This window comes from Papaver somniferum, chromosome 11 (genome assembly GCF_003573695.1).
Source record: "Papaver somniferum cultivar HN1 chromosome 11, ASM357369v1, whole genome shotgun sequence".
Classification (NCBI taxonomy): Eukaryota; Viridiplantae; Streptophyta; class Magnoliopsida; order Ranunculales; family Papaveraceae; genus Papaver; species Papaver somniferum.
The window spans coordinates 67717527-67734764 of record NC_039368.1 but is presented as its reverse complement, the minus strand read 5'-3'; the positions used below and the strand labels follow the sequence as shown (position 1 = coordinate 67734764).

Genomic DNA, 17238 nt, shown 5'->3' with positions numbered 1-17238 from the left:
TCTTAATTGCGTTTTTTTAGCTCCATTCTTAATTGCGTTTTTTTAGCTCCATTAAGAATAGCGTTTCTATTATTCCACCATTACACTTGCACTTCCATCCACAGTTCCAAGTGCTGAGGTGGCGTGGAAGATGGATGGATTCCACCATAAGACTTGCTCTTAGTAAAACATCCATTAGTGTCTTTCTTCTTCTCAAGTGTAGCTTCTACTAACAGTTCCAATAGTTTCTCAGTCTCTCGTGTTGTCCATTGTTTGTAATTCGTATTCATATCGGGTTTCGTATTCTTATTCTTCCTAACATTCTTTTTCTTCTTGTTGTTTTCAGCAGGTTGGCTAGAACTGTCCATTCTATGGTGTGACAGAAAATATGGACCCAGGATTAAACATAAGAAAATTTACAGTATGTGACATGAACATTCAAACCCTAATATCACCCCTCATATTACTACAAGGAATGCTAAAATTCAAAATACAAGGAATGCTAAAAGTTAAAGTTGAACCAGGATGCAAAAAATGAGTTACAGGCAACTGCAGCTGCAAAAACTGAGTCGCAGGTAAACTGCAAAGCATAGCAGCTGTAATATATTATTACAGGCGACTTAAGTTGCAGAAACCGAATTGCAGGTAAACTGCAAATCACCGCAGCTGCAAAAACTGAGTTACAGGCAACTGCAGCTGCAAAAACTGAGCTGCAGGTAAACTGCAAAGCATAGCAGCTGTAATATATGTATTACAAGCGATTTAAGTTGCAGAAACAGAATTGCAGGTAAACTGCAAATCACTGCAGTTGCAAAAACAGAGTTACAGGCAACTGCAGCTGAAAAAATTGAATTGCAGGTAAACTGCTAGCAGTTGTAATATATGTACTACAGGCGACTTAAGTTGCAGAAACAAAATTGTAGGTAAAGTGCAAACCACTGCAGCTGCAAAATCTATATTACAGGCGACTGCAGATGCAGAAACAAAGTTGCAGGTATACTGCAAGCTACCTCAGCTGCAAAATCTGTGTTGCAGTCGACTGTAGTTGCAAAATCTAAATCACAATCGACTGTAGTTGCAGAAACGAAACTGCAGGCGACCATATCTTGAACTTCAATCCAAATACCGACTGCAATGCATGAATAACCAGATGCAAACATTGGTTTTGAAGGGGACTATGTATTAGTATAAGAAAAGCAAAAGCATATATAAATGAGGACAAAGAAAGAAGAAGTTGCTTTCGTGCAAAACATCTTAGAAAAGACTCGGAACTTACTGTTAACAAGAATATCAACACATGCTGGATTCCTTAGAAGGAATCATCTAATCATATTTTCCATGGAGTTTTTTCTTTCTCACTCAATTCCCTGTAAGTCTATATAGACTCTTTACCAGTACTGTGCCATAACACGTGAACTTCTAACAGTTACCAACAAATGAAACCTCGAACCAGTACTACTGTGCCGGAATGCAAATATAAAATAAAAAATTGGACAAAGCAACGCATGATGATGCAAAGCAAGAAACAAAAATGTTCCTTGACGTGTAAGATCTAATTACCGAATTGATAAACCATCATTAACTTAAATTAATCTTCTAAGAGGGGCCAATCTAATTAACAAATAGATGTCCCGTTTGTGTGTAGACACTAATTTGAATTTCTTGCAGTTTCACTCAATTACACAAAAGAAATATCATTTTACGTTTAAAGCTGCTTTCTAGACCCATCGTTGGTCTCATACACTCCCATTAAAATTCTCTTAAGTTTTTGGCAACCAGTTAATAGAAAGAATATTTCCCTTCTAATCTGCATTTTTTCCTCAAGACAAGTGACAGACAACATAATCGTCCCTCATGAACTGACCATATTTTAACCAGACTAGGCATGCACACAAGTACAGACCCAAATACAGACCTCAGGTAGAGATTCAAGATCTCTCAGGAAAAAACAACACCTCCTTTCGAAGACAAGCAGATAGATCTTGATGTTGGTGATGATTGAGACCCTAAATCCGTGACGACAAGGGTTCGGGGTTTTTGACAGGGAGTGAAGAAGAGGGTTTTGATTGTTTACAAATCCTTTCCAAGAAGAGGGTTTTAACTTTAACGGAATATTGTAATGACGTACCGAAATCTCTTTCAAAGAAACAATGGTACTAATCTATAAATATATTGAAGTTCTTTTAAAAAAAAAAAAAAAACTTTAAAGGAATAAACCCCAAAAACTGATATGAAGAACAATCAAAATCAAACTATAAACAATCAAAACAAATAATCATGGGACCAAAGAAGAAAAAAAGATGAAAAAAAACGTACCTGAAAGCTGAAGCGTTTTCCTTCCTTATCCTTATGTTTTTCTCTGACCAAACCCCTTCCCAAATTTCTACTCTTTTGAAAGATTTGTAGTGGGGAAAAAATACACTAGAAACTACTTAGAACTACTCAGAACTACCCAAAACAACCAACTCCTTAGCATTCTAAGGTTTCACGGCTAACAGGGAGTTCAAGAGTTTCTTTCAAACTCCCCCACGATTAACAGGTGTTTTCTTGGGAGTTTGGGAGACTCTTCTAAACTCTCCCACGACTAACGGGTAAAAACCCAACTACACCAAACTCCCCCAACTCCCTTGAGGACTAACACCCTGTTAGACAATTGAATTACCTGGATGAGACATAGATTTCCGTTAACTTGCTTCACTAGAGACCTTGAATCCTTTGTCAACTCTGCATTCAAGAAGGAAACCACCACGGTACCCCAAGAATACTTATGTGAAAAAGCGGGGGTACAACAACCACACCCAATATTTCGATTAGCAATCTGTATGGACTAACTCCAATATACTTTCAAGAGAATAAACTAGACTCAATCTTAATAAAGTATATCAAGGAGTTATATCTCTCTTTCTCGATTCAATTCTTACTCAAGCAAATAGTAATCTGCGAGTCTAATTGAATACAAGAGAAATCACTTGAACGGTACCAAAGACCAATGTTCAAGTATCAATCAATTTCAATCAACAACCAAATGTCGGATTTCCAATTGATTGATTCTAACGCACAACCTGCGATATTTCAATTATATAACAAAATATAATACAAAAAAGAAATAACACATACACCATAATTTTTTTAACGAGGAAACCGCAAATGCAAAAAAACTCCGGGACCTAGTCCAGATTGAACACACACTGTATTAAGCCGCTACAGACACTAGCCTACTACAAACTAACTTCGGTCTGGACTGTAGTTGAACCCCAGTCAATCTCACACTGATCCAAGGTACAGTTGCGCTCCTCACGTCTCTGATCCCAGCAGGATACTATGCACTTGATTTCCTTAGCTGATCTCACCCACAACTAAGATTTGCTACGACCCAAAGTCGAAGACTTTAATAAACAAATATGTATCACACAGAAAAGTCTATGGTAATAGATAAATCTGTCTCCCACAGAAATACTTACAAGTTTTTGTTTCATCTTTTGATAAATCAAGGTGAACATGAACCAATTGATAACCCGGACTTATATTTCCGAAGAACAGCCTAGAACTATCAATCACCCCACAATAATCTTAATCGACGCGGCGAAAAAATATATTATGGAATCACAAACGATGAGACGAAGATGTTTGTGACTAATTTTGTATCTTGCCTATCGGAGATATTAGTCTCAAGCCAATCGTTACGACTGTACTCAACACGATAGAATATTCAAGATCCGATTACACAACTACGAGAAAGTAGTATCGGTCTTGCTTCACAATCCCAATTAGGTCTTTAAGTCGTTAACCTGGTTTATAAGAAGAAACCTAAGGTTAAAGGAGAATCGACTCTAGCTAATACAACTAGTATCACACATGAGGTGTAGGGATTAGGTTTCCCAGTTTCTAGAGTTATCCCTTATATAGTCTTTCAAATCAGGGTTTGCAATCAATGTTAGCTTGGTAACAAAGCATTCAATATTCACCGTTAGATGAAAACCTGATTAGATTCAAGCTAATATCTTTCAACTGTTAGATCGAAAACTTAGCTTGTTACATACAAATGAAATGCACGATTTTAGGTTTGTGTAACTGTACCCAAACATGTACATTTGTTGGTTCAACAGTAGTTAACCAAATGGTTAGCCATATGAGCACTTTCATGTCAACCATATTCTTCTTCACCATAACTAGTTCAAATGACTCAAATGAACTAGTTAGAGAGGTGTTCGATTGTATAAATATTATATAACCACACAAGACAAAATTGAAGCAAAAACGATGTGATTAACTCGAATCGATTCATGAACTTTATAGCCACGGTTTGCAATTTGCATTCCTTAGTTTATACAAATATAAGTTCACAAATAATCGATTTTAGATATAACCAACTCAAGTTCACGGACTTAAGTTCCCGGAAGGAGTTCACAAACTCCAGCAGATATTCTCGGGATGAGAACCTCCGCCAGTTCGCGGACTGAGCTCACAACTCTTGTTCCGGTTTTCCTGATCAACAAAGTACGCATACTTTGGTTCAAGAAATAAGGACTTATACATATATGTGTTTCCACACAATGCTTATATCCAACAATGGTTATATAATCTAAACTCTCATTTCAATCATTGAAACATTCTTAGAGGACGTTATACAGTTGTTATTCACAAACCATTTTTCGTCAAAGCCATTTTCAAAGTGATTGAAACATAACATGACTTTCTTCACTAGGTAAAGATGAACTTGGCCAAAGCGAAAGCTTACCAACACATATTTCGAGAAATAGATAGGCGAGATAAACTCCGCTCGAAATAGCAAATGTGTATAATCAAAGTCTATATAGCAAAACGACTTTTGTCTCAAGATAGGAGATAGAGTAGATAGACTTTTGGGTGATGGATAAGTTCAAGTCTCCACATACCTTTTAGTCGATGAAGTTCCACCAGTTCCTTGAATAGTCCTTCGCCTTATATAATGATCGCCGTGGAGTTCTTGAGCTCAACTACACTTTCTATCCTAGTCCGAGACTTAGCTATAGTATACTAGAAATCAAGACATATAGTTTTGATTACTAACATTGACAAACATGCTTGAGATAGCAACGATGCGACCGAGCAGTGCTCTAATATTATGCATCTGATCAAAGGGATGCAATAGTTGAAGAAGCTTTCCGTCGACCAAGATTCTAGAACTGTCAGGAAAGATACAGTTTCCCAAGATATATAGAAAATAAGCTGACGCAGTAGCATTGATTTGCGCCATGGACACACTTCCTTCGTCATCAAAGATTTTCTGGGTCCCAGAGTATGTGTCCTTCAACATTTTCAGACTTAACTTCCTGCTTATATAACCATCCTTATTCACAAACAAAGACTCCGACTGCTTCTCATCCAAACCGAACAAGATCTTGGTCAATTTGAAGATATTCTCCCAATAAATGGCATCATCGTAGCCATCTTTGAGGATTTTTCCCTCAACCTCGAGGCCTAGAATTTGGTGAGCATCATTGGGAGTTACCGCCATCTCGCCGAATAGGAATAAAATTGTATCAGTCTCTCAGTAGAACCCCTCACAGAATGCAGATACAGTAACTTTGTCATACTCAACAATCAAACTCTCCACCGTAGGCCACAACTCGGAGTTCCTGACAATCGCTTTCACCTCATCACATTCCTTGTCAAGTGGCCATTTCTTCATCATAGTGTTTAAAGCTTGGCGCCTCAAAATACGGATGTCATGCTTATGATCCTAAATACCAAAATCACAAAATTAAAAGAAATACAAACACTTGAAGCAAATTTAAGATAAATACACTTAAATAAAAACAAAGTTTTATTGAGATTACTTATGATAACACCATGGATTTCACGTGCCCATGAGTCTTTGTATCCAAAAAGAAAATGTCCACCATTTTCCAGAGTCCCTAGTGGAGGCTGACCTGGTTTCAGTTGCACCTTCAAGTGGTTGGGAAGCATGTGGGAATCAACTGGTTTAGTGATAACCCTCTTCGGTCTTCCGGTTGCGGTTGCAGTTGCAGCTTGAGTTTGTTGATCGGGACCTGTTTCTTCTTCCTCTTCTTTATCCTCTTCCTCTTCAACAATTTGATCTTGTCTATCAGTATTGAAAAAGCGGGGGTCTAACAACACCACCCAATATTTCGCTTAGCAATCTGTATGGAATAACTCGAATATACTTTTAAGAGAATCAACAAGACTCAATCAATTAAAAGTATATCAACGAGTTTATATCTCTCTTCTTGATTTGATTTACTCAAGCAAGGACTGCGAGTTCAATTCAAATAAAAGGAATAACTTGGATGGTACCAAAGAACAATATCCATGGATCAATCAATATCAATCAACAACCAAAGGTCGGATTTCCAATTAATTGATTCAAATGCACAACCTGTATTATTTCAATTATATAAACAAATATAATGCGAAAATAGAAATAACACATACACCAAAAAAAAATTTTAATGAGGAAACCGCAAATGCAGAAAAACCCCGAGACCTAGTCCATATTGAACACACATTGTATTAAGCCGCTACAAACACTAGTCTACTCCAAGCTAACTTCGGACTGGACTGTAGTTGAACCCCAATCAGTCTCCCACTGATCCAAGGTACAGTTGTACTCCCTACGCCTCTGATCCCAGCAGGATACTGCGCACTTGATTCCCTTAGCTGATCTCACCCACAACTAAGAGTTTCTATGACCCAAAGTCGAAGACTTGACAATAAACAAATTTGTCTCACACAGACAAGTCTATCAAAGGATCAATCTGTCTCCCACAGATAAACCCTAAAAGGTTTTTTTCCGTTTTTTGATAATAATCAAGGTGAATAGGAACCAATTGATAACCCGGTCTTATATTCCCGAAGAACAGCCTAGAGTTATCAATCACCTCACAACAATCTTAATCGTATGGTAGCGAAATAAGATGTTGCGGAATCACAAACAATGAGACGAACATGTTTGTGATTACTTTTTATATCTTTCCTATCGGAGATATCAATCTCAATCCAATCAATCTGATTGTACTCGTACGATAGAAGATGCAAGATCAGATCACACAACTACGATAAAAGTAGTATCGGTCTGGCTTCACAATCCCAATGAAGTCTTTAAGTCATTAACCTGGTTTTAGAATAAGAAAACCAAAGGTTAAAGAAGAACTGACTCTAGTATGCAAACTAGTATCACACGTGATGTGTGGGGATTAGTTTTGCACAGAAGCTAGAGTTCCCCTTATATAGTTTTTCAAATCAGGGTTTGCAATTAGGTTACCTTGGTAACAAAGCAATCAATATCCACCATTAGATGAAAACCTGATTTAGATTCAAGCTAATATTTCTCAACCGTTAGATCGAAAACTTAGCTTGTTACACACACTTGACAATGCCCGCTTCTAGGTTTGTTAACCGTACCCAAACGTATGAACTTGTTGGTTCAACAATAGTTAACCAAATGTTTAGCCATATGAGCATTCCATATCAAACACGTTCTTCTTCACCATAACTAGTTCAAATGATTTCAAATGAACTAGTTAGAGAGTTGTTCAATTGCAAGGAAATCTCATGTACTAAACAAGACGCAATTGAAGCAAAGACGATTTGATTCACTTGAATCGGTTCATGAACTTTTATATCCACGGTTTGCAAACGGCATTCCTTAGTCTTTTTAAGTTTAAGTTCAGAAATCATCTTCAGATATATAACCCTCTCAAGTTCGCAGACTAGGTTAACGGACTTAAGTTACCGGGAAGAGTTTACAAACTCTAGCAGAAATTCTAAGGTATGAGAACTTCGCCAGTTCACGGACTGGGTTCGCGGACTGGGTTCGCGGACTTAGTTTCACGCAAGTAGTTTGTCAACTCCAACAGAAATTCTCGGGTTTGAGAACTTCGGTAGTTCGTGGACTGAGTTTGCGGACTTGGCTCACGCCATTCTTCCGGTTCTCTTGATCAACAAAGTTCGCAAACTTTGGTTCAAGGAATAGGACTTATACATAAATGTGTTTCCACAACAATGCTTATGTCCACCATTGGTTATGTAATCTAAACTCTCATTTCAATCATTGAAACATTCTTAGAGGACGTTACGTAGTTGTTACACCATTTCTCGTCAAAGCAATTTTCAAGATGATTGAAACATATCATGACTTTCGTCACATGGTAAAGATAAACTTGGTTAAAGCGAAAAGTTTACCAACTTATATTTCGAGATATATATAGGCGAGGTATACTCGGCTCGAAATACCAAATGTGTATAATCAAAGTCTATATATATAGCATACGACTTCTTATCTCAAAGAGTAGGAGATAAAGTAGATAGAATTTTGAGTGATAGATAAGTTCAAGTCTTCACATACCTTTTTGTCGAGAAGTTCCACCGGTTACTTGAGTAGTTCTTCTTCTTGTATGATGAATCGCCATGAAGTCCTTGAGCTCAACTACACTTTCTGTCCTAGTCCGAGACTTAGCTACAATAGACTAGAAATCAAGACTTATAGTTTTGATCACTAACATTGACAAACATGCTTGAGATAGCAACGCATGCGAGTTCGACCGAGCAATGCTCTAACAATTATCTTTATCTCCATCATTGTTATCACCATCACCTCCTCCAACAGGTGGCATGTCTTGATCATCATCATCATGCTCCTCATCCCCTCCAGCAGCCGGAGTTCTTTCAACACCATCATGATCATTACCTCTTCTACCATATGGATTTGATTGTTCTTCATCTGGAGTTTCATCTTTGGTTCCGTTGGTGGTTGAGAATCATTCCGTTCACGGATCTTGAGCGTTCCCGGCTCGACGAATGCCCCTCGATGCGTTGCAGTCAAGAGTTTGTCACCAACATAAGGAGGTTTTGAAGGAGGAGTAACACTTTTATTCTTTCCCTTTTGCAACCTAAACAAGAACAATTAAAAAAAAATCAACTAGTCGGCAGGGATGACTACAACAAGTTATGTCGGCTAATGAATAGTCGGCAAGGTCTTATTCAAATACCATGCCGGCTTATAAAATCTGAGTACAGTAAATACAAATGATTTTCCACACAATTAGTCGGAAGGGTGTATAATCCATACAGTGCCGACTAATCAGCAGCCGGCAGGGTGGTATTAAAATACCATGCCGATGTTATAACTTAATGGACTCAGGAAACACCAACATTTTCAAAGAATTAGTCGACATGAAACACCAACGACTGTTAAAAATATGTTTAGTCGGCATGGTATTAGTGGGAATGTTATAAACACCCCTAGTATCCATGAGTCCTTCACAGATACCCCTATGAACTTCACAAATACCCCTGAGGCTATAACCGAAATTATCATTAAAAATAATTTTTATAGTTATTCCTTATTTAACCTTCCACCTCTTCTTCTCTTCTTAAAAATACTCTCAGGAACCAGTCGAGCAACCACTATATCCATTGATGTTACCAGTACCACCACCATATCTATCGCCATCGCCACAAATAACACCACTAGCACCACCACCGCCATCTCCATCTTCACTACTATAAACATCGCTACCATTTCTACACCTCCTAATTAATCGCCTCAGATCGATTTTCTTGTAGATTTCAATACAAATATGGAAACAAAAGATATGCTCAAGAATATATTGTTGATTTAGAACAGAGAATATATATGGAAATAAAGATATACTCAAGAATATATTGAAGATATTTTCTTTCCTAAACTCGGTTAATTTTCATTCATTGAAAAAACAGCCTTAAATAGGCATTACAAGTACATGTTTAAACAACCCACGACTAACATAATTTCCTACATTTTAGGATCCATAACCCACGACTAAATTACTTATTCAAAACACGCTTAAATGCCTAAATACTAGGACTGATACGACTTAAACCAAACCAAATCAATTAAGCAAACTAACAGAAAATATGCTAAAATATTTGAACGTGACACATTCAATTTCCAACACCCTCCCTGAATGTGTGAACCATGAATCTTATTCCATCATCATCATAATACCATCATATTCATAACATCATCATCATTCATCATCATTATCTTCATCCTTATAACATCATCACATCACATCATTCATCATCATCATCATTCATCATTCATAACATTACAATAAAATTACCTCTTCATCATCAATGGCACCCATATAGAAATTTGCATTCCCCTCCCTTGGTCTATCACGATAATATTTTTCGATGTGGCTGAATCTCTTACAATGATAGCATTGCACTGCTTTTTTCTTGCTATCTTTGAAGTAACATTTTTCAGTAGTATGGTTAGTTCTTTTAAAAATTGAACAGAACTCACATTTCTTTGCCCAGAGTGCCTTTTCTTCAAATTATCCATCCTCCAACCTGTTTAATCTTTGTTAATGTGCTTGAAGAGAACCCATAAGATCATTAAAAGTATATTTGGATAAATCCTTTGATTCTTCAATAACAGCAACAACATGATCATATTTGTGAGGAAGAGAACGTAATACCTTATCCACAATTTTTTCGGTCAGATATTTCTTCACCATAAGCTCTCATTGCATTAACGGTCTTGATAACATTATCAAGAAAACCTTGACCCGAATCAGAATTTCCCATAGAGAAAGTTTCAAATTGACGACGAAGAGTTTGTAGCTTTACCATAATTTTTTTATATGTACCTTTGAATTGGTCTTTCAACAGGTCCCATGCCTCTTTTGCTCTTTTGCATAAGGAAATCTTTGGAAAAATTGCATCATCTACACCTTCTTGTATAACAGTCAATGCTTTATCATCCTTTCTCACCTTCTCTTTGTACTCTTTTTTTTTCTGATCTGGAGTTGCCTTCTCTAAATCGATTTCATCATAACCAGCATCTACCAAATCCCACAAATCATATGCAATAAAAATTGCTCTTAATTTAATCGACCAAAAATTAAAACTTTCACCTTTGAATACATGGACATTTGTTTGTAGCGCAGCTCCTTTAGTTGCCATTGCCCGAGGATCTACTGGCTCTTGATGCCAAATGTAGATTTCAATACAGATATGGAAACAAAAGATATGCTCAAGAATATATTGTTGATTTTGAACAGAGAATGTATATGGAAATAAATATATACTCAAATATATTGAAGATATTTTCTTTCCTAAACTCGGTTAATTTTCATTCATCGAAAAAACAGCCTTAAATGGGAATTACAAGTACATGTTTAAACAACCCACGACTAACAGAATTTCCTACATTTTAGGATCCATAACCTATGACTAAATTACTTATTCAAAACACGCTTAAATTCCTAAATACTAGGACTGATACGACTTAAACCAAAAGACCAAATCAATTAAGCAAACTAACACAAAATATGCTAAAATATTTGAACGTGACACATTCAAATTCCAGCATTTCTGTTGATTCAACTACAAAACTAAAATTTAGTGATAAACCAGCGAGAAATTAATCTCCAAAACCTAATATCGGGCATCAAAAACATTATATTCATTTCGATTTCAACTGATTTATATATAAATTTCCAGATCTTGAATGTACTTGGTTCCCATTCCCTTTTCGAACCATAATTTTGGATTTCATTTTCTTTAGATCAATAATAGATTTGGATAATTGATTATTTTGACTCATAGAAGAATAATTTTAAGGGGTTTATTACATTTTTTATGATTTTAATTCAATAAATTTCAACAAAATTAGTTTTTAATCTTTAATAATTTATAATGATTGTGTTTCAAGTGTTTAATAGTAATGATTTAGTTAATATTGTGTTTACTGGTGTAATGGTGGTAGTAGATGTTGTTGTTATGGTGGTGGTGGTGGAAGGTGTACTTGCAGCAATGGCAGTGGTGGTGGTTGTTGTTGCACAAGTGTTGGTGCTTGTCCTGATGGTGGTGGTGGTTGTTGCACAAGTGTTGGTGCTTGTCTTGGTGGTGGTGGTGGATGTTGTTTGTAGCGGAGGTGATGGTGGTGGATTTTTTTGTAGTAGTGAGGGGGTGGTGTTGGTGATAATATCATTGATGTTGTTAGTGTAAGACCAACAGTAGAGTGGTAGTTGAGATGGTGGCAGATGCAAAGCGTTTAATTGGTACGAGATACAATTGTTCGTATGAATTTTTGTTGTTGGCTAGGGTGGTGGTGTTGGATATGATAATGTTACTGATTTTTATTCTTGAATCCAGGATAATCAGGATAATAAGCTTACACATTGCTGATCTGTTGGATTACCAGATCCCAGGTGAGTAGGGCATTTGAATTTTCCATTCATGTATAACACTAATGTAAAGCCAACACGCGAATGACTGAATGTTAGATTAAAAAAATAAATAACCACAATTAGATGCAAATAAACAAATAACATTCCGAGAAAAATAAGTAGGTGTAGTATTTCTGGTAGTGAGAGAATGGGAGAGTGTGTGTTTGTGTGCATATTGTAATTTGGAAGAGGGGCCATGTTGGTTTTGACATGAGAAAAACTATCTATGCAGTTTGATGTCAGCTTCCATTCCGTCATTTGTACACTTGTACCAAACTGTTTTACCAGTTCAACTCCCTCATCACCATTTTCTTTATTCGGAGAGATAGAAAGAGGGGTGAATATTGTATGTTAAAAAATGATGTCTCCTCTTTCCATTAATTAATGAGTATCCCAACTGCGAGATACGTAGTGCTTGGTGTTGTTGAGATGCTCATTTGAGTAAGTAATGTTAACTTGGATGTCTTTTTTCTACTTTTCTTTTAGGATTTATAAAATAATGATGTAGTTATCAGATTATTATTTTTTTTGATAAATCCAAAATGTATTAAGAATAGCGGGATTACAAAACAAAATAAGCAACAAGAAAAGAGGTCATAGAAACGCTAAAAACTTGTTACTTATTTAAAACAGAAATAATTTACATTTGGGTATTCAACAAAATTTAAAAAATTCGGTCTTCCAGTATAATGTCTACCTTCCTCATTAGGGAGGTCACAACCTATCTTTGCCATATTATCCGATGCAAAATTAGCTTCCCTAAAAGGATGCTCAAAACGAATAGCTTCAAAATTTGAAGAAACTTCACTCCAACGCTGCCGAACGAACCACGGAAGAGAAGAAGAAGTAAATGCCATCACTGCACTTTTTGAATCTGATTTTAATGCAAACTCTCAAAAACCCCCACTGAATCGCCCATTCCATCCCAATAATAATACCAAAGATTTCTGCCGGGTAGTTGGTAGTAATACCCAAACCTATACTCATTGCGCCAACAACATTTGCCTCATGATCTCGTGCCACCACACCATCTCCAGCCACTCCCGGATTCCCACAAGCCGCTCCATCACAGCAAAACAACAATTCATCCAACGCCAGTGAAGACCATCTACATTCAACTGGGTCAAGAAAACGCACCTACCTATGCACCACTTTAAAGAAATCCAACACTTTAAGATCCTCCACGGAATTGTGCATGAACACTTTGAGCCGCCTAGAGTAATCCTTCACTTGATTGAACACACTTTTTTGAAAGAAAATCCAGCAAACCTTTTTGTTCTCAGAAACAAAACAGTTTCTAGTCTGCCAAAGCTCCGAGCGCATCACTAAATTTACCAACAACCACAGTTCTTTGAACATGCCGCTTTTCCTTCTAGCTGACTTATATGTTGTTGTCAGCTGCAAATGTGAATGGACTCCAAAAATGTCTGAAATCCACTTCCATGATTTCTCAGCAAAAGAACAATGCCACAACAAGAGATCCAGCGTCTCCTCATCAGAATTACACAAACAACACTTATTAGCAATCTGGATTTTTAACCGGCTTTGAACCTTATCCATGGTAGCACATGTGCCCCTTAAAATCTTCCAATTTATCGCATCCAAGGCAGGATGAATGACCTGCCTCCATAACAAGTTTGCACCCTCCAACTTGGCATACTTCTTGCGAATTAAAGTTTTGGAAGATCTGACAGTAAACACGGCAGCATAGCTGGGCTTCCACACCATACAATGACCTCCTTTCAAAGGCCTAGGAAGATCTATCTCAACAACACCAGCAGCTAACAAAATATTATGACATTCATCACTCAGATTCCAAATGTCGTTTGTAAGCATATCATCAACCAAAACAATACGATCCAAAGAGTAATCTTCAAGAATTTCAGCTATGGACTCATCTCCCACCCATACATCATAGTAAAGAGAGGTATTGCGACCATCTCCAATTAAAAATTTAGCATTATCTTACACCAAAGAATACACCCATTTGATACCAGGGAGAATAGAAGATTTCACATAATGAACCAACTCACCATTCCTCTTAAAAAAAATTGCTCGAAGAAAACAAGCCCAAATTTAATTAGATTTACGGATTTTCCACCAAAGACCCATAAGCAACGCCTTGTTCGTTACACTCAGCTGAGTTATACCCAACCCTCCTTCATCATAAGGAGCATAAATCTTGTCATAAGCCACAACAAAAGATTTACTCACCTTAGAATCACCAGACCATAAAAAATTACAAATAGCCACTTCACATTGATGAACAAACTTCCTTGGCCATTTATAAACAACCATATTATGAATAGAAAATCTCGCAATAACATATTTCACCAACACCACTCTATCTTGAAAAGAGAACATCATTCCCTTCCAACCCGCTAATTGATCTTTAATATTTTCCACCACATTAGCTATATGGTGATATTTCACAACACCTGGCATCATTTTGACTCCTAAATACCTATTGGGGTGTTGATGGTGGTTTTTAACTTAGGGTTAAAATCGTAAAACCGTACATCTGACATGACGTCACTAGGACTACTAGCGCATTTATTGAATCAATCAGCATGCCTACGTAATAATCACCGGGGTGCCTTTTTTTTATATACATGTGTCATGTTCCACGGCAGAACCCTTAGTATTGACCGACATCATCTTCGTATATACCAAGCCCTAATTCTCAGGCCACTGTGTCAATGGAAAACCATGCCAGTCACGTCTCCGCGCCAAGGCATGCCGACCATGACATCCGCACCACCGTGCCAATGGCAAACCATGCCATCCACGTCTCCGCGCCAAGGCATGCCAACCATGCCAGTCGTACCACCGTACCAATGGAAAACCATACCATCCACGTCTCCGCGCCAGGGCATGCCAACCATGCCAGCCATATCTCCGCGCCAAGGCATGCCAACCATGCCAGCCGTCCCAACATGCCATGCACGACGCTGGCTGCCAAAACGAAGGGTTGCAACAATCAACGACCACCCTTTCACCTGAGATGCAGATCTTAGCCGTCCAAGGTCGCCAGCTAACGCGTGGTAACCTTTGGCCCAACGCCAAGTCCTAATTTTTGCCGCGCCCAAACTATGCCAAAACCCTAGTGGTGCCACGCCTAAACTATGCCAAATTCCTAGATTGGCCACGTCTAAACCATGTCGGCCTTTCCTTCACGGCTTCCAAAACGAAGGGTTGCAACAATCAACGACCACCCTTCCATCTGAGATGCAGATCTCAACTGTCCAAGATCGCCGCGCCAAGGCATGCCAACCATGCTAGCCTTTCCTCCACGCCGTTGGCTTCCAAAACGAAGGATTGCGACAATCAACGGCCACCCTTCCATCTAAGATTCAGATCTTAGCCGTCCAAGGTCCCCAGCTAACGCGTGGCATCCTTTGGCCCAACGCCAAGCCCTAATTTTGGCCGCGCCCAAACTATGCCAAAACCCTAGTTTTTGACCACGCCTAAACTATGCCAAAATCCTAGCTTGGCCATGCCTAACCATGTTAAATCCATGCCGGCCACGCCTTCATACCGCTGGCTACCAAATGAAGGGTTGCAATAATCAAGGACTACCTTTCCTCTCAAGATACAAAATCTCGACCGTCTAAGGTCACTACCGAGCCAACAAGTCTCCCAAGTTCAACTTGCCAAACAGCAGCAACATGCTACATGTTTTCCACAAAAACACTCGAGACATCAACACATGTCACAAACTGGGGGATGCTCACTGGGGTATTGGTTTGGCGGTTTACAGCGTGCGGCGTACAGTACGCCCGTTTCAAGACAGTGTTAAGGATGAGGAAGCTAGTAGATACATGAAATAATGGTGAAACGCTTTCCTTTATTATGGGACATCAATTCCAGGCGTTACCGGTTACCACCTCCTCCCATTTACTCATCCGTTTTCTATTTATTACGAGACCAGAGTACGTTTCACTTCGACTTGTATAAATAGGTCTTACCTATTTCTACCGAACAACAAGTTCGGGTCAGGAGCATACAACACTCAGAAAACATTTGTTAGCTTTCCATCAGTTAGCTTTCCATTTTCTGATACAAGTCGTCAAATCACCACTCTTTCAGAATCAACTATCCTGGTATCAACACTCTCTTCGCTTCCCTCCCCAAAACCAACGTTTCTCCTCCACTTTGTGACCGAAGCAAGTCTGGAACGGTCATTTCTTGGTTTAGGACGGACTTGTACAGATTGATCTCTCGAATCTAAAGTACTCCCTTGCAGTACATTGTTTAGGGTTTAGACTTGTTTCTCACCCACATCACACGAAATTACCGGAACCAGCAGAAACTGTTTTCACCCTCAAACAATTGGCGACCATAGTAGGAGATTGATCTTTCGGTTACAATGCCAATTTTCAATCCTCGATCTCATACTTCGACCCAGGCATCAGAGCGGTAGAAGCAAACGATCCACTTAGGGATAGGAGACTCAGTTACCAGATGGCCCGGTTACTTGTCATAACACGACAAGGGATGACTGGGGACTTCCTATAGGTTAGAAGAAAACGATCCGCCCAGGGATCGACGACTCGGTTATCAGGTGACTCATGGACGGCTGGGGACTTTCCACGATCACGGCGGTGCTTCCCACAAAAACTCGTACTTGCACCCGGAAGATTCATTTTTCGTTAGGAGATCCGAAAAACCAAGTAAGTCTTGCTAGACCAAATACATGTTCCACTACTTCAAATATTCACATGGGAGTTGGAAACCGATAGCCATACTGTTCCCATGTTTCATTTCATGCTTTCTATTGTCGCATAACATTTACAATTCCATGATTTTCCTGGGGTACTCCTGCTACTTATAGTCATAACCAAAAAACATCATTGTTCTAAAACATTTCATTCCAAATAATAATCTAAAACCCTCATAGATAACAATTATCTATCAATTCAAATAAAACCATAAACCAGGCACATTGTTTGACTAAAAAAAAAAGAAGAGGAAAACCCTAACGCCCGGTTCTTTGTGGAATCAGTCACCTACCCGTACGCACCTACTTTGCATAATA

The 17238-nt window shown here is 38.3% G+C and overlaps 1 protein-coding gene across 1 annotated transcript; it reads left to right on the top strand.

Moving 5' to 3' along the window:
* Positions 1 to 11667: 11667 nt before the first annotated feature.
* On the top strand, positions 11668 to 12700 carry LOC113324512. Its single transcript, XM_026572835.1, has 3 exons — positions 11668 to 11975; positions 12127 to 12182; positions 12687 to 12700. Exons 1-3 carry the CDS (start codon positions 11668 to 11670, stop codon positions 12698 to 12700), a joined length of 378 nt encoding a protein of 125 aa, XP_026428620.1.
* The last annotated feature ends 4538 nt before the right edge of the window (positions 12701 to 17238 follow it).

Excerpts from the sequence above, each read along its gene's own strand:
- LOC113324512 (XM_026572835.1), top strand. The coding sequence starts at position 11,668 with ATGATTGTGTTTCAAGTGTTTAATAGTAATGATTTAGTTAATATTGTG. Across the intron at positions 11,976-12,126 it reads ATATCATTGATGTTGTTAGT|GATAATCAGGATAATAAGCT; the intron begins GTAAGACCAACA and ends TCTTGAATCCAG.